This window comes from Arachis stenosperma, chromosome 4 (assembly GCF_014773155.1).
Source record: "Arachis stenosperma cultivar V10309 chromosome 4, arast.V10309.gnm1.PFL2, whole genome shotgun sequence".
Lineage (NCBI taxonomy): Eukaryota > Viridiplantae > Streptophyta > Magnoliopsida > Fabales > Fabaceae > Arachis > Arachis stenosperma.
The window spans coordinates 1,615,985-1,633,838 of NC_080380.1; the positions used below are offsets into that span (position 1 = coordinate 1,615,985).

Consider the following 17,854-nt stretch of genomic DNA (forward strand, 5'->3'; position numbering starts at 1 on the left):
AAAGTACAATTTTTACTTCGGCCTTTTTTTTGGGTCATATAATTAATCCTAATAATAATTAAAAAAATATACTAACATAAACTTGGTTGTTTAAGATAATTCTATTTTTTATTTTCACCATATAGTTATTACAATATCATAAATATAGACATTGCAAAAATTTTAATTTTGTTAGACTTGTGCAAATAGAATAATCATATACAAAATTTTCAATTAAATTAGTTAATCAACTCAAACCTAATGATGATAATCAAAATCTTAATAATACAAATAATAAAAGAGAACAATTTTTACAATACTAATAGAAACATCCTAAATTTTAATAAATATAAATATTATTTAAAAATAATAAAAGTAACCACCGAGATTATTTTAATCTTTCCGAAACATAATGCTTTTAGGTTTAGTAATAATTTGATTTTATTACCATAGTGAACTTAGATGATTAAAAGAGAATGGATCTTCTTAATTATTAAAAAAAATTAAGAAGATAAAGTATGATCTTTAAATTTTAATTATTTTTTTATATATTTATTTTTGATCCCACTTATATAATTATCGAGGAGATATTACATTTTATCTTTTCAATTGTTAAAAAAATGAAAAAATATCCATCGAAGCATCTCCAATATTTAGTTTTAGTTTAATTTTATTCTGAAACTCCTAAAATACCACATAAGCCATTAGTCCATTATCCATCCACAACTGCAAAGCCAAAACGCTCCCCTCCACCTCGAGCTTCTTCTTCCTCTCACCATCACCGAGCTCCTCCTTCGCCGCCGTCGCAACTTCGAACTTCGAGCTTCGAAGCCACCGTCACAACTTTCTTCCGTTCCATCGTGCAGCCACCGTTTGAGCTTCGAAACCATCGTCGCTGGCTCTGTTCAACCGTTGAGCAGCCGTTGTTCCATCGCGCCGGCGCTGTTCAACCGCGCTCCAGCCTTTCTCTGCTTCAGTTCGGCCACGACCAACCCTCCTCTGCTCCGTTCCCGCCACGCTCCACCCTCTGCTCCAGTTCCGCCTCGCACACCGTCCTCGGCTCCAATTCCGCAGCGGTCCGGGCCACCTCTTTTCCAATTCTGCTGTGTCCAGCCATACAGTGCTCCCTCACCTCTATGCTCTAGAAGGTATTTTTTTTTAGGATTTTTAATTTTTAATTTTTAATTTGTGACTTATTGATTTTTTATTTTTCTCCTTCAATTATTGTTGTCTGTGGTTTAGGATTGATATTCTGTAGTTCTATTGTCTTTAATTTTTGTTTTTACAGTGATTGACTGATTTTGTTTGATTCTGTTATGGTTCTGCATCTGTCTTCCATTGTTAATTTTTGTTGTTGTTGTGTACCTATTGCTGTCCTTGAGAGTTGAGAACTTGAGATTATTGGGTTATTGTATTTGGATATTTGGATATTGTGAAGTGCATTTAAGCATTTCCAGATGAGTTAGAAGAAAAGCTGGTGAATAAGGTTTTAAATTGTGGAATCATGTGTTGTTGAAAGATAATAAAAGGAATAAATTTGATTTTTGCGGTTTAATCTTTCTCAGCTGCTCATCGTCTTGCTCCATTGTCTGGTGCTTTGTTTCCTTGCTCATGTTAAGATCTTCACCACCTATACAGCTTGTGCACGGGAGCTTACTGGTGTTACCTTGATCTTCCTCCAATAGTTCTGGACTTCTGGTGAATGTATCTTTGCTGTAAAGAAGAAATACTGTCCAGCTTTAACAATGTCTTTTTTAGTTAGTTAATTATGCTTAGATTGTAACTGTTTTGATGATTTATTGATTTGTTATACATAATAGTATCAATTAAGAAGCATTTGCTAATAATAATGCATTTGTGGATAATAATTTGGTTGCTAATCCTCTTGTTTTGAATAATGCTGCAAATCCTAATTCTCCTAATTCCAACAATAGTCACAAGCTTCATGTTATTTTGAATAATTTATCATTTCATATTTAGATTTTTTTTTGTTATTTAATTTTTGAATTTGTACTTTTATAAGATTATAAGACTTTGATTGATGATATTTCATATAATGCTTCAAATTTAGGATACTTTTGCCTATTTTAAGGTTTATATTAGACTATAATTATGTTTTAGAATGTTTATTTATAATTTATTTATTATTTTATTATAAAACAGTTTTTTCGGTTGAACTAATAAACCAATGACTAGAGCGGTTTGATGACCGGTTCGGTTTTCAGAACCTTGGTCCATTCACAATCTCACCTCACCTTACAGAACATGATGCTATCTAGATATCTTACTATCTATCTTGCTGCAAAATTATCCAAACCAAAGACAAAAACTTTTTTATAATTGGTCATCGACATGCCTGAATCTGCTTAGACATTGTAAAGCATCTGTGTCTGTGTCCCTGCTTCTGCACCTTCCATTCCATTCATCCCTGCATAACAGGTTAAACCTCTTCTTCTGCTTTCATATGCACTTCAATTAAATTCACTCACTCCATTTGCTTCTTTTCTTCATTGTTTAGATAATTGTGCAGCTTTTATGGTTATCTTAATACTCTGCTCTTCAACCATGTGTTCTAGCAGTATGTCATATTGCTGTGCCTTCGCTGACACCAATGTGTATCTTCTGAGCAATAATGGGTTCTTGGGTGGAAGCAGTTCTGTGAAAGTGAAGATTTTGACTAATGGGTCTTCACTAAATCAGAAGAAACTTGGAAGAAGACAAGTGGGTCTTCATGCCTTTGGCACAAAGTGTGCACACAAGGTGGTTGTGGAAAATCGCAAGCGAAAAACGGGAGTGTCCTCTGAAGAAGTTATTGGAGTTCTGAAGTCTATTTCGGATCCAAATTCTGCTCTTTCCTACTTCAAGATGGTTGCTCAGTTGCCAAATATTTTGCATACCACTGAAGCATGCAATTACATGCTTGAGTTGTTGAGGGCTCACATGAGGATTCAGGATATGGTCTTTGTCTTTGATGTAATGCAAAAACAAGTTATTAATCGAAATTTGAATACGTATCTCACTATATTTAAGGCTCTTTCGGTTAAAGGTGGGATTCGGCAGGTGCCATTTGCACTTGGAAAGATGAGGGAAGCTGGTTTCATCCTGAATGCTTATTCATATAATGGGCTGATCCATTTACTACTCCAACCTGGGTTTTGTAGAGAGGCTTTGGAGGTTTATAGAAGAATGATCTCGGAAGGGCTTAAGCCTAGCATGAAGACATACTCGGCACTGATGGTAGCACTAGGGAAGAAAAGGGATACCAGAACCATTATGGATTTGTTGGAAGAGATGAAAACTTTGGGATTGAGGCCAAATATGTACACATATACCATATGCATTAGAGCACTTGGTAGGGTAGGGAAAATTGATGATGCCTGTGCGATTTTAAGGGAAATGGATGATGAAGGATGCGGGCCTGATGTTGTCACATATACAGTTCTGATTGATGCTCTTTGTAATGCGGGGAAGCTTGATAAGGCCGAGGAATTATATACAAAGATGAGAGAGAGCCATCACAAACCTGATCGGATAACATATAGTACTTTGATCGACAAGTTTAGTAACTGTGGCAACTTGGATATGGTGAAAAGATTCTGGAGGGAGATGGAAGCTGATGGTTATGAACCTGACGTGGTTTCCTACACAACATTCATTGATGCTTTATGCAAATCTGGGAGCATTGATCAGGCCTTTGCTATGTTAGAAACGATGAAGATGAAAGGAACTTCTCCAAATCTTCATACTTACAACACTTTGATCTCTGGACTTTTGAAGAGGAAAATATTAAATGAGGCATTAGAACTTTTCGATAATATGGAATCTTTGGGCGTTGAACCTACTGCTTATTCATATGTTCTGTTCATCGACTATTATGGAAAGTCCGGTGATCCAGGAAAAGCTCTTGAGACCTTTGAAACGATGAAAAAGAGAGGAATTGCGCCTAGTATAGTAGCATGTAATGTATCTTTATATAGTCTTGCAGAAATGGGTAGGATCAGAGAAGCAAATGATATATTCAACGATCTTTACAACTGCGGACTTTCACCAGATTCAGTAACCTATAATATGATGATGAAGTGCTATAGCAAAGCAGGGCAAATAGACAAAGCCATAGATCTTTTGGATGAGATGATAAGCAATGGGTGTGAACCAGATATAATTATGGTTAATTCATTAATTTATATGCTTTACAAGGCCGATCGAGTTGATGAGGCATGGGAAATGTTTGGGAGACTGAAGGATTTGAAGCTGGCTCCGACGGTAGTGACATACAATACTCTACTTGCTGGCTTGGGGAAAGAAGGAAAAGTCGAAAAGGTTCTTGAACTGTTTGGGAGTATGACAGAGTCTGGATGTCCTCCAAACACAATAACTTTCAACACACTCCTTGATTGTCTTTGCAAGAACGATGCAGTTGATTTGGCATTGAAAATGCTATGCAGAATGACGATGATGAACTGTAATCATGATGTTCTGACTTATAACGCCATCATTTATGGGTTGATCAAAGAAGACAGAGTTAGTTATGCATTCTGGTTTTTCCATCAGATGAAGAAATCTCTCTACCCTGATCTTGTAACTTTGTGCACCCTCCTTCCTGGTGTTGTACGGTATGGAATGATAGAGGATGCTATCAAGATTGTCATGGAATTTGTTTATCAGGCAGGTTTAGAGAAAGGCAAACAATCCTTGGAAGAACTAATGGAATCCATTTTAGTTGTAGCGAAAATTGAAGATGCCATTCTATTTGCCGAAAGATTGGTAAGTGCTTCTGGTTTCCAGGATGACTGTGTAATATTACCTCTAATTAAAGCCTCGTGTAAGCGGATGAAGATCCTTGATGCTCAAAAATTATTTGATAAGTTCACCAAAACTTTGGGAGTTCGCCCAACCGTTGAATCATATAATTGCTTGATGGATGGGGTTCTTGGATCTAATATGACTGAAAAAGCTTGGGATCTTTTTGTGGAGATGAAGGATGCAGGTTGCCATCCAAATATTTTCACGTATAACTTGCTGCTCGATGCTCATGGTAAATCTGGGAGGATTGATGAACTCCTTGAACTTTTCAATGAGCTGCAGAGTAGGGGATGCCAGCCTAATGCCATAACCCATAACATTATCATCTCTGCGCTTGTGAAATCTAATAGCATCAATAAGGCATTAGATTTGTATTATGAGCTTATAAGTGGTGATTTCTCTCCCACTCCCTGCACTTATGGACCTCTTATAGATGGACTTTTAAAGAGCGGGAGATTTGAGGAAGCAATGAAGATCTTTGAGGAGATGTTAGACTATCAATGCAAGCCAAACAGTGCTATCTTCAATATTCTCATCAATGGATTTGGGAAAGCTGGAAAAATTGATGTTGCTTGTGATATGTTCAAGAGGATGGTTAAAGAGGGAATAAGGCCAGACCTGAAGTCTTACACAATTCTTGTAGAGTGCCTATGCTTGGCCGGAAGAGTCGACGATGCCGTGTACTACTTTGAGGAACTAAAGTCAACTGGCCTTGATCCTGATAGAGTTTCGTACAATCTTATGATCAATGGGCTCGGAAGATCACGCAGGTTGGACAATGCTCTTTCTCTTTTCGGCGAAATGAAGTGTAGGGGAATTTCTCCTGATCTTTACACTTACAATGCATTGATTCTCCATCTTGGGATCAGTGGAGAGGTGGACCTAGCCGGAAAGATGTACGAGGAACTGCAAGCAAGGGGTCTGGAGCCTAATGTCTTCACTTATAATGCTCTCATTCGAGGGCATAGTTTGTCGGGAAACAAAGACAGAGCTTTCAATGTCTACAAGAAGATGATGGTACAGGGGTGCAGCCCCAACAGACAAACCTTTGCTCAACTTCCTAATAAATGCTGATTTCACTCATTTACAGGATCATTCTGGTCCAAGCCTTTAATCTCAATGATAGAGGCCTTTAAGGTAATTATCAATATTTTTTACCAAGAAAATTTTTTACTACCTATGATAATGAGAATATTAGATATCTTGGTAATTTTATATCATTTTGGTTTCTTCAGGGATACTCTGCTCCTTTGCCTCATTGCTCAGTGTATATATTAATGTGCAAATTATTCACTTCATATGCTGGCAACTGCTGCTGATTAATGGTAGAAGTATTTAACTTGTGCAGACATAGTACTTGCTATGATTTTTAAGGACCAATTCTTTCTATAAGACCTATGAGTATATTTCTGCCAGTTTGATAAATCTGTTTTATGGTTATAATACAAACTAATTGTTTATGATTACTTATTATCTTTCTCTGTGATTGCAGGGATGTGTAGATGGGAAAGGCATGAAGTTCCACTTTTGTGCAAAACAAAACCTGAGCAATTTAAAGATTTGTATATTTGAAATTGTAATCATATGTAAAGTGTAAAAGCAGTGTTAGATCAGAAAGTGTAAAGGCAGATGCTAATATGCAATCATTTGAATATAAAAAGGGTTTTCTTTTGGCTGAACAATGTACACAACTAAACATGACCAAGTTTCCTATAATAAGTAGCCATTAAGAAGAACATTGAAAATATCATTAATATAGACATTAGTAAGAGAGGAAAAGCATAAAAATGATATACAATTCAAATATTACAAGCAGTTGTACTTGTTGCAACAAAGTTGCTACTTTATTTTTTACCAAATATAGGAAATTCGAACCCGCAACCTCTTAGATGAGTATGGAGAGACTATGCTATTTGAGCTATTACTCATTGGTCAACAAAGTCGCCACTTGGGAGCGCTTAACGGGTCCAGAATAAGCGATCCACTACACTCTGGGCAAGCACATACACCCTGGAAAACCAGATAATTCAGACAAGTTGGATGAGGGCATAAGGTGCATGGCATGCCGGCTCCCTTGCCAAACTTGCCAGAAGGACCATTTTTCGCTGTATTGATAAGTGATTCAATCCCTGTTTGGTTGGAAAGAAATAGAAAGGAAAGAAAGGAAAGGAAAAAAATTGAGTGGATTTTTATTTTCTTTAGATGTGTTTGGATGAAAGAAAAATAAAAAAGAAAGAAATGTTATAAAAAGATAATTTTACCCTTATATTATAAAATATATTAAAAAAAGTAAAGGGATAATATTGAAAGTAGAGAGAGAATTAGTTTTCTCTCCATTTTCTCTCCATTGTTGGAAGGAAAAAAAAAATGGTGGATCTCACCAAAATTTTTCCATCCATTTTCTTTCCTCTCTCATTTCTCTTTTCAACCAAACAAAGAAAAATAACTATTTTCTTTTCCATTTCTTTTCCTTCCTTTTCCTTCCTCCCATTTTCACCTCAAACAAACACACCATAAAAGTGCTCTTCTTCCCTAATATGTTTTAAATTAATTTTAATATTATGTTATATTAATTATATGTTTATTATTTTATTTTTAAGCACACTTGTTAAATTAGAAATAAGAGGAGTGTTAAGAGGCCAGCAAATTTTGTAATTTGTAGCTATCAATTAGTCATCATTAGTGTATTTAATTAGGGATGTTCATGGATCGGATCCGATTCGCATATCCGCGGTATATTAAAATATGACATAAAATAATATAAATTAATCTCACTAACAATTATGTTATGTGAATTTAAAATATACTAAAGTATTTTTATATAATAATAGGGGGTAAAAAGTAATAGAAAAATAATAAAAAAACAACTAAATTGCCAATTAAAAAAACACAATATTATTATAAATAATATTAAAATATTTTTTATATGATTATAGATGTTAAAATTAATTTAAAAAAATAATATAAAAAGAACTCTAAATCAAATAAAAAATACAAATAATATAAATGTATATAGAGAAATTTAAACTCTAATATATAAAAAATACGAACTTTTTTTATTATTATTACGCTATTAAATTTTACTCTATATAATGCATCTATTATAATAGTATATATTTAAAATTTGTTAGGGGCCAAAGCCACCACTTGTATTTATCCAAATCCAACCGCAATGCTATCGGATCGGATTGGATCCGCACATTTATAGGATCAGATTGCAGGATTTATGTTGCTATCCGTAGATCCGTAAAAATAAATAAATAAATAATTAAATAATCTTCTTATATTTTATTTCAACTAATAATTATCATATATGTTATATTATTTTAATTTTATTATTTAAAAAAAGTAAATTTAATATTATTTTAAGAGTAAACTTATTTAAAAGAGCAGAAAATAGGAATTTTATTAATATTTTTTAATAAAATAAGATTTTAAAAATATTTTTGTGTTTTGCGGATATATTCGATATCCGATCCGCACATCGGATCGGATCCGATCCAAGTCTAAAAACTGCGGATATTGAATCCAATGATTTTAGTGTGGATCGGATCGAGATTTTGGCCATATCCGATCCACATTCACCCCTATTTTTAATGGTGCGAGATTTCATCCAATAGTGTGAGATTACTCACTTTTCTTTTGCTAGTTAAGTGTTGACTAGATATTAATAAAAGTGCTGGTCCCAAAGAAGCATTAATTTAGACTTTATGGATAAATTCAAATTTAAATATGAATATCAATTTCTCGATAACAACTAACAATTTTTTTTATAAATAATTTTTTTTTATAAATTATTGAAGTTTTAAAGGCCCAATTTTTATCCGATTTAGACTCCATATAATTGTAACAAAAATATTTAGATTTGAGTTAGAGTAAAAAAAAAAAAAAATTCGATATATATTTAAGGCTAAATATAAATTAAGAAAAATATGATTTTCTGCCGCCATGTACACCCTTAGAGCCTATAGCGTTTTATGCCAAATGCTAATTGGAATTGAATTCCCAATAATTTTGCATAATATACATGGTATCGAATTAACTATTCTTGTCATTGACACTCCCAAGACATATTTATGAGATTTTTCATTTTCTTGGTCAAGTACCATCGTATTCAATAAATACGGTGAATTCAAGTACCGCACTATATTGCAAATTAAATGCAAAGATGATGGGCATAACAACCTAAAGAAACACCAACACACAGATCATTCATTCCGAAAATAATTTCATGGGAACAGGCAGAAAAACAGGGTGAGGAAATAAAAAATATTGAATGAGACAGAGAAAAGAGCAAAGTGCCAATGTCATCAAATTTTAATGACCGCATAGTCACAATCGTCAAAATGGATTGGCTTTTGTCGTATTCTTCTTCCCCATCCACTCAAGAATATTCTTAACACACAAATTCTTAATCCACATTTTTTATTTCGTACCGGTAGCTACCAGCTAGGTACATACAACTCATAAACTTTAATGAATAAAAATTCCTTTTCTTTAAAGTTAAATTAAATTAGTATTCTGTTTTTCATATTAAATAAGTTCATTAAAGAGAAAGAATGACTTTGAATAATCTTTTTATCAAGGAAAATTTATTTTGAGTAATAAAAGGATAATAATAAAAAAATTAATCTATTAATACCCAACAAATTCTATAATCAAGAAAAGGACAAATCAATTCCTAATTTTTAGTCCGCAAACATTTAAGTCTTTGAGTATTTAAAAATACATTTAAATCCTTAACATTTTTAAAATTTAGACATATCGATCCTGAGTTAAATTTGTCTAATTTTAAAAATTCTCTCACGTGTGTATTCGTATCAACCAAGTCAATACAACAAGAATCACATTTGATTTTTCATTGAGGTACAAGTGAATATGAGGGACCGATATGTCTAAATTTTAAAAAAAATAAAAATTTAAATGTATTTTCAAATTTTCGAAGACAATGTGTGTGGATTAAAAGGTTAAAGATCTGTTTATCCTTTTCTCCTCATAATTACTTAAAAATTACAGATTTGAATTTGGTTTTATCTATGAAAAAATTATAACTCAAATAACATTCTCATTTTGAGTTTGGTTAAAAAAAAAAAAAAACAACTAACATGCAAGTGGAAAGTGCAAATACCAAATAACGCTGCTACACACATAGTGGCGTGGTGCTATCTCCACCAAATGCTTCTTCCTCTTTCTTCTTCTTCTTGCTCACACTTCCCATTTCCCGTTTCACACAGTTAACTATTAAAACAACCAACATTCTTCTTCAACTACGTCATCCCCTTCAGTTCCTCTCCTTCCAACTAGGTAATCTAACAATTTTAAGTTTTAAACTCTTAGTTCACTTTTTTTTTCCCTAAAAACGTCGATGAGCACTATAAACAACACATTAATTGAATTTCAAAGCATTTAAGTAAACACTTAAATTTATTCCATATTATCTTTTGTTAATTAACATAGTATCTATATATTATTGACTGCCTTTTCTTTTCTTTCTTTCTTTGATGATAAAGCTGAATCCTGTTTCTCTTTTTAACCGGAGCAATGGCCACGTGTATATCTGCTGTGAACTTGAATTACCAAATTGCCCCAAGAACCGTTTCGAAATTCACTTCTGCGACGAGCTCGGACCAAACGGCGTCGTTCTCGTTTGGCGCGAGCGAGTCGATGGGACCGAGTCTCAGACTCGCTTTGACTCGTGCTGCTAAGAGCACCACCACTAGGTTGTTGAGGAAGAAGCATGGCTCTCTTCCGTTGCGAGTGTTTTGCGTCGATTACCCTCGGCCGGAGCTTGAGAACACCGTGAATTTCCTCGAAGCAGCGTTCTTGTCTTCGACTTTTCGTGATGCACCACGGCCAGCGAAACCGTTGAAGGTCGTTGTTGCTGGAGCAGGTAGAATTTGAGCTGTACCAGTGCAGTTTTCTGTTTTTTTGGCTCATAAATAAGTTACATTCATCAAAATTATGCTCAGCAACTTATCTTATGTGTGTTTTGGATAAATTATATGAGTTTAATTTTGATACACTGACTGTCGTCCGGTCCAATCCAATCATATTTGTTCTTTCAGATGAATTGTAAAAAGTAGCTTATTGATGCAGCTTACTTAATTAGATGCACGTGTAAAATTGATTTATCCTAACATGTTATCAAATTAAATTCAAATGATATTGCTTTAGTTATGATTTTGTAAGCTAACTTACTCAAAGAATCAAAGTTTTTATCTTTCTAGCATATTTTATTTTATTTTATATTTTTTGTGTGTGTGTCTTTCATTTTTGGGATTTGATTCTGTGTTGACTTGTATATGTTTGGTAATTGGTACACTCAAGCTTCATATTTTTAGTTCAATTGCTGTGTGCTACTCTGTAATTAAGTGTAGAAGAGTTTTACTCAGCTAGCATTTGTATAATTTTGAGATAGTAAGTCGTTGAGACTTGAGTCAAACACCTTTGCATTTATGCGTCAAATGGCAATACATGATTGGATATCTGTGTAAAAAAATTTTACATTGACTGTATATACAAATTAAATCTCTTTTAAAATAGTAGTATTTGAAATGGTTTTAGGGGTTACTGTATTTTTGTTAACTAAATGTACACACGTTTAGGCTTGATCATATTGAGATGCTCTGGTCTCCATGAAGAATTCAGTTCTAAATTATAAGTATCTTATTTATCAAATTTCAAGTTAAAGGTCAAATAAAATCATGTTGGATATTTAAAGATAAGAGACACGACCATGTTTGCATGTACTTCTTAGGCTCCTTTTCTGAAATTATTATTTTGCGTTGATAATGTTTCAAATTTTCCCAGGATTGGCTGGTTTATCGACTGCAAAATATTTGGCAGATGCTGGTCACAAGCCTGTATTACTGGAGGCAAGAGATGTTCTAGGTGGAAAGGTTTTTCTGCTAATTTATCCCATTTCTAGTTTTCATTTTGCATTTTCATCATTTAAGCTTGCTGTGTGATTGAAAAAAAAGTGTTCTTTCTCTGTTCGATATTATCTGACAGATGCATTACCTTGCCCCTTTATATGATAAATAACATGGCTTCTTTTTGTCTGAATTAGTTTTCAAGACTTTGTTGTGGTAACTTCATTGGCAGGATGATTGAATACTTTCACAGCTTGCAGCATACTAAATTACTAATTATATCTCAGTTTTAAAGTCTTGTATTTTTATACCATTGTCCCCGTTTTGTAAGGTTGCTGCATGGCAAGATGAAGATGGAGATTGGTATGAGACAGGCCTGCATATATTCTGTAAGTTCATTAAAATTCTGCAGTCTTTCAATCTAATAATATAATATAAGTCCTACGTACCCAAAAAAAAGGGAAAAAAGATTCCTGTGGTGAACCATCCTTTTCCTTTGCTATAACATATAAGTGACCACTAAGAGAAAGGTAAAAAGGCTGAAGAAGAAGAATCCTCCTACAGCTACAAAACGCTATCACTGGAAAAGAAAATGTTTAATCAATATGGTTGTGTCAATTATTGGAATGAGTTTGTAGTTGTCTTTTCTTTACATGATCTTCTCTTTCTTTTTCCCCTCCCCCAAAGTTGGGGCATACCCTAATGTGCAGAATCTATTTGGAGAACTTGGTATTAATGATCGCTTACAATGGAAGGAACATTCTATGATTTTCGCAATGCCAAGTAAACCTGGAGAATTTAGTCGATTTGATTTTCCTGAAGCCCTACCTGCTCCACTAAATGGTAAGATTCAAGACTTTATATATTTGCACATAATGACTATGTTGATGTCTAACGGGCTTTGAAATGTTTTCTTCTTTGCCATGCTTTCACTTTCCTCTTCCTGACTATTAACCCATACTTATACATTGGACCGGGTGAATCGTGATTGTAGGAATTTTGGCAATATTGAGGAACAATGAGATGCTTACTTGGCCAGAAAAAGTCAAGTTTGCAATTGGACTTTTGCCAGCTATGCTTGGTGGTCAATCTTATGTTGAAGCTCAAGATGGCCTTTCTGTTAAAGATTGGATGAGAAAGCAGGTATAAAATGTTGTCATGGTTGTGTTGCTTTAGCTAACAATTAAAGGATTTCTCTAATCATGATGTGGCTTATTTTGACTTAAAATTTCAAGAGGAAGGTCTTGCCCATTTGTCAATGTTTTTATCACTTTAGTGATAAGGGTGATGTACCAAGGTCACTAGCGAATGGATTTCCTAGTGATTTAAAGTTGAGATTCCTGGTGTTGGCCTGCATTTATATGAAGAAGGGGCTTTATTCTTCCCAGAACAGGAGAATAAATAAATCTTTTGTGCCTTGTTTATTTGGTTGATCATCTCTTAATTTTATGAACACAGTAGTATGGGAAACAAAAATGGATATTTGTAGTTATACATTGTATATTAAATTACTTATTATATTTACTTAATTGTAAATTTTTCATTTTTGTGGTTGATTTCATAGAACAGGTTGCAACCTCTGTCAGATCTGAATTGCAAGTATTTGTGAATAACAGAAGTGTTTTCTCCTGATTATAGGGTGTACCTGATCGAGTAACTGATGAGGTGTTCATAGCCATGTCAAAGGCACTAAATTTCATCAACCCGGATGAACTTTCAATGCAATGTATATTGATTGCCTTAAACCGATTTCTTCAGGTGCAATCATTTCCTTTTCTTAAACATTATTCAACTTGTATTAGTATAAATTTGATAAGGTCACTTCAGTAGCATTACCATTGCCATATTTAGAGGGAATCAGATTAGCAGTAAACCCTTATGAGAGGTTCTTCCAAACTGAAACTTGGCTATTTATCCAATTTTTTAATTCAAATTCTTCAATAGGAAAAGCATGGTTCTAAAATGGCCTTTTTGGATGGCAATCCCCCTGAAAGACTTTGTATGCCTATTGTTGATCATATTCAATCCTTGGGTGGTGAAGTTCATCTAAATTCTCGCATTCAAAAGATAGATCTAAATGATGATGGCACTGTGAAGAGCTTCTTGCTAAATAATGGGAAGGTGATTGAAGGGGATGCTTATGTGTTTGCAACTCCAGGTATTTTTGTTCTTATATCCCCTCATTATATTGATTAATTGGTCTTTGGTCATCTAGCATTCTTGATATCCATCTTTTAACACCGTTGTGCACTTTTTTCTTCAAACAGTTGATATTTTGAAGCTTCTTGTGCCTAACAATTGGAAAGAGATTCCGTATTTCCAAAGATTGGAGAAACTAGTAGGAGTCCCGGTTATAAATGTTCATATATGGTCAGTAATGGTTTATGATGTTGAAAAATTCGTCTACCAACTTTTCAGTTAATTGATTTGTCATTGTTATTTCATGCTGCTGCCTTCTATACAGAAACTCTTATTTCCACTGACAGTATGGAGTTGAAATATGTGCCTGTAAAATTGTTTTAATGATGAATGGTGGTTAACTGGTTATAATTTTGAGAAGTGAAACTGTGAAGATGAGAGTATGTAAATCCATTTTAGTATTTTAAATAACGCCATCATCAACAAATATACTAATATACTTGTTTTCTTTTTATCAAAAAATGTCCCTGATTATGTTCATATATCTTTTCAGTAATCATAGGAATTAGAATAGAATTAATCTGTAATATTTGTCAATGATGATTTTATTATTAGCTTCTCTGGTGTGGTGATGTATATATGTATCATGTTTGCAGGTTTGACAGAAAACTGAAGAACACATATGATCATCTTCTCTTCAGCAGGTGCTACTTGGACTTTAAAAATGAAAATTTGATAGCTGAAAGGGATAGAAATTCTGTTTGCTAAATGTTTCATTTGGTTTTTGTGATACATAAATGCTTATAACTTTGTGCCTCACAAAGTTAATGTGCTCTCATATTTCTATCCGCTAGTTGGAAAATTAATTCTAATATTGCAGTAACAGTGTAAAAATAACCTCTTTATCAAGTAATAAAGATTCACTTATTTATCTGCAAGAAAAAAGATGGGTGACTTCTCTTTTACTAACATGTTAACAAAATTCATACACAGTTTGGAACACTCTTTAACTTCCCATTCTAAGTTAGAGTATTGATTTCCAAGTCCCATGGACCATGGTATTCTATATCTAGAACTATAAAAGTCAGGAAAAGGAAAGAAAAACTTTGCATGGGCAATTTCCCTTGCTTAATCAAGAGTGAGATTTGCCTATATGGTTGTGTTTCATTCAAAATTCAGAATGACTGCATCTTGTTAACTGCTAACTTAGAACTTTTTTTTATGATTGCAAGTGATACCATCATATTTGCTTTGGAAAATAGATGTTTTTTAATTGTGCTTTGTTTTGTTCCTAGTATCCAAGCTTTTTGTGTATGAGGGTATCTTCACCTCAGTGTTTGATTAAACTATTTTCTTTTTTGCTTCTGATGCCATTTGTGAATCATAAAGCATTTCAATAACCTCACTTGTACATTATGTATTTCTTAATGCAGAAGTCCACTTTTGAGTGTATATGCTGACATGTCAGTAACTTGTAAGGTAAAAGCTAAAACCTTCTCATGTGTCGATGATTTTGCACTTAATGTATTCCCTCAACCTGTTCAAAAGTTGTTGCCAGTGTCCATGTTAGTGTATACATCAGTAAGAACTAAGTTTTGTTCCCTATTAGGTGGGACCAGTTAGTATGGTCCATGTTATGTGTGTGTATGTGAACAGAGACACCTAATTGAATATAGTTCTAGCTTTCTGGATAAACAGTAAATTCCATAAGTCTAAATGTCTAATGTCTCTGCTCAAAATCTCAAATTGTCAAAATATCTGAGCCCATTTATGAATGGATTTCATTTGCATATAGCGATTTTTCTGTATATCATTGAACGTTGGTAAGTTGTTTGTGTAACTCTTCACTTTCTGCAGGAATATTATAACCCAAACCAGTCTATGTTGGAGTTGGTTTTTGCACCTGCTGAAGAATGGGTTTCTCGAAGTGATGAAGACATCATTGCTGCTACGATGTCTGAACTTGCCAAACTGTTCCCTGATGAAATCTGTGCAGACCAGACAAAAGCAAAGATTGTTAAGTACCATGTTGTTAAAACACCCAGGTCAGATTGAATATTTCCTCGTGTGAAACATGTGTGGAATCTCTTGTACTGTAACTGATGATATTTGTAGCTGTCACATTCAATTGTCTCTTAAACTCTAATAGAACTTACTACATTCTTTCAGATCGGTTTACAAAACTGTTCCAAATTGTGAACCTTGTCGTCCCATACAACGATCTCCTATAGAAGGTTTCTATTTAGCTGGAGATTACACAAAACAAAAATATTTAGCTTCAATGGAAGGTGCTGTTCTGTCAGGGAAGCTATGTGCACAGGCTATTGTACAGGTAAAATCCGTTGAATAATGTTTTCAATATAAATTGTGGCTCCATGATGTAAGAATCATTAGCAAGGAATGCCATTATCACTATATTCTAGCGAAAAAAAAAAATGAAAAGAAAGAAACAAGAACACTCTTTCAAAATATTGATTGGCTAGGATGATTAAATGTACATTTTGTAGGGAAACACTTTTCCCATTCAATTAGAGTAGATTTATTTTTTTATGATCCAATTATCTTCAACTTGTGCTGTAAAGAAAAGTCCTGTGAATGATCTTTCATTTGTATTTCCAAAACCTTTTGGTTATGAACATTGTTTGAAATAATTTAATATCAATAGGTAACGTAAGGAGTGCCGACCTGCCTAGTCCTAATAAGCTTAAGCCCCTAGTAAAAGACTAAAATGTTTCAGAATGAGTTTTATTCAATCTTAAATAACTTTTTTTTTTGCCTGATTTTTTTTTATTTTCTATCTATTGCATTGTTGTCTTTGAGGCGTAACTAAAAAGTTTTGCAGGATTCTGAGCTACTTGCTGCTCGGAGCCAGAAAGCTGTGGCCCAAGCAAGTGTTATTTAACCAATTCATGAAGTGAAGGTATATCTGCTAGAATACGCGCGAGATCATTTCAACATCAGATTTCACTGTGCTTAAAGGGGCTGAGATTTTTTGTTTTTTAAAGGCAAATATTTTGACAAGGAATTGTGCAGAAAAATATAGTGAAAAAAGCTAATATGAGCAAATAGAAGTGCATAGAAACTTCATTTATAAGGTGGCTAACCGTGGAGCTGTATTTACATGCCACTAATGTTGTATATCATGTAATGTAAGCCTACATTTGCCATAACCTTCCGGTGAGCAGCAAAATATTCACAAAAGGGCATGAGCTCTTCCATTGAACAAATCTAGAGATTTTTAGAATTCATGAAAACTGCAGGCTAAGAATACGCACGATAGATAGCTAAATTAATTATATTATATAGTATAAATTTAAAATGTTATATATATTGTTTAGGGATATATTAGATCATATGTAAATTAATATTAAACTTAGAAGTTAATTTGTAAAAAATATTGTACAATATATTTATTTAATTTGGTAATCTATATATGATTTAATAATGTTATTATTCAACAAAAAAGAAATACAAAGAAAAAATATACCGTTTTAGTATAGATAATAATAATTGTGCTTAATCGTTATTTTATAATTCAATTGAATAATAATATGAATTAAATTTAATAATTGTGCTTAATCGTTATTTTATAATTCAATTGAATAATAATATGAATTAAATTTAATTGATTAAGAAGTTTAAAATTTTGTTTAGTAGAATAGTAGCATATCAAAATTAATTTAATTTTATAACGGTTGATGATAATTTAAAATAAAAAATTAATTCAAAATTTAATAATTATAAAAAATAAAATTATACATAAATTAGACTATAAGTAATAAAAATATTCACTTGAAGTTTATTTACCTGATTTTATATAATTGTTTTTTATTTTTATTTTTCAAATAGTTACTTTTGTTTTTTTTTTTTATTTTTTAGGTTATATTTAAATACTATGGTACAATGATGAAACTATTAGATAAAATACAAGTATGAATATTATTAATATTTTGATAATTAAAAACAACATTAAATTTTTTAATTTGATTTTTTGTAAATCATAACAACATGTATTTTCAACAATATTATTACAACTAAATGCTTTTAAAACATGTAAAATT

At 33.0% G+C, this 17,854-nt stretch overlaps 2 protein-coding genes across 10 annotated transcripts; both read left to right on the forward strand.

Annotated features, from left to right (window-relative positions):
• Positions 1–687: 687 nt before the first annotated feature.
• Positions 688–6,544, forward strand: LOC130974239 (pentatricopeptide repeat-containing protein At4g31850, chloroplastic-like). Of its 9 annotated transcripts, none has more exons than XM_057899036.1 (4): positions 688–1,127; positions 2,556–5,919; positions 6,018–6,107; positions 6,275–6,543. In XM_057899036.1, the coding sequence occupies exon 2, from the start codon at positions 2,560–2,562 to the stop codon at positions 5,854–5,856; it is 3,297 nt and encodes a 1,098-aa protein (XP_057755019.1). In that variant the 5' UTR covers positions 688–1,127; positions 2,556–2,559; the 3' UTR covers positions 5,857–5,919; positions 6,018–6,107; positions 6,275–6,543. The 9 variants fall into 9 exon arrangements, with proteins under 9 accessions (XP_057755019.1, XP_057755018.1, XP_057755012.1 ...); XM_057899035.1 differs by having other exon boundaries at positions 2,559–5,919; XM_057899029.1 differs by having other exon boundaries at positions 1,545–5,919; positions 6,275–6,542.
• A 3,357-nt stretch (positions 6,545–9,901) lies between these two features.
• LOC130976298 (15-cis-phytoene desaturase, chloroplastic/chromoplastic) lies at positions 9,902–17,020 on the forward strand. The gene is made up of 14 exons (XM_057901122.1): positions 9,902–10,086; positions 10,293–10,672; positions 11,593–11,681; positions 11,986–12,043; positions 12,342–12,497; positions 12,649–12,797; positions 13,293–13,412; positions 13,599–13,812; positions 13,922–14,024; positions 14,450–14,497; positions 15,227–15,272; positions 15,651–15,838; positions 15,963–16,125; positions 16,636–17,020. Exons 2-14 carry the CDS (start codon positions 10,324–10,326, stop codon positions 16,693–16,695), a joined length of 1,743 nt encoding a protein of 580 aa, XP_057757105.1. The 5' UTR covers positions 9,902–10,086; positions 10,293–10,323; the 3' UTR covers positions 16,696–17,020.
• The last annotated feature ends 834 nt before the right edge of the window (positions 17,021–17,854 follow it).

Coding starts and splice junctions, on each gene's coding strand:
- LOC130974239 (XM_057899029.1), top strand. CDS start 2,515: ATGGTTATCTTAATACTCTGCTCTTCAACCATGTGTTCTAGCAGTATG.
- LOC130976298 (XM_057901122.1), top strand. CDS start 10,324: ATGGCCACGTGTATATCTGCTGTGAACTTGAATTACCAAATTGCCCCA. Junction 12,798..13,292: donor AAGATTGGATGAGAAAGCAG/GTATAAAATGTT, acceptor TCCTGATTATAG/GGTGTACCTGATCGAGTAAC. Junction 13,413..13,598: donor CCTTAAACCGATTTCTTCAG/GTGCAATCATTT, acceptor ATTCTTCAATAG/GAAAAGCATGGTTCTAAAAT.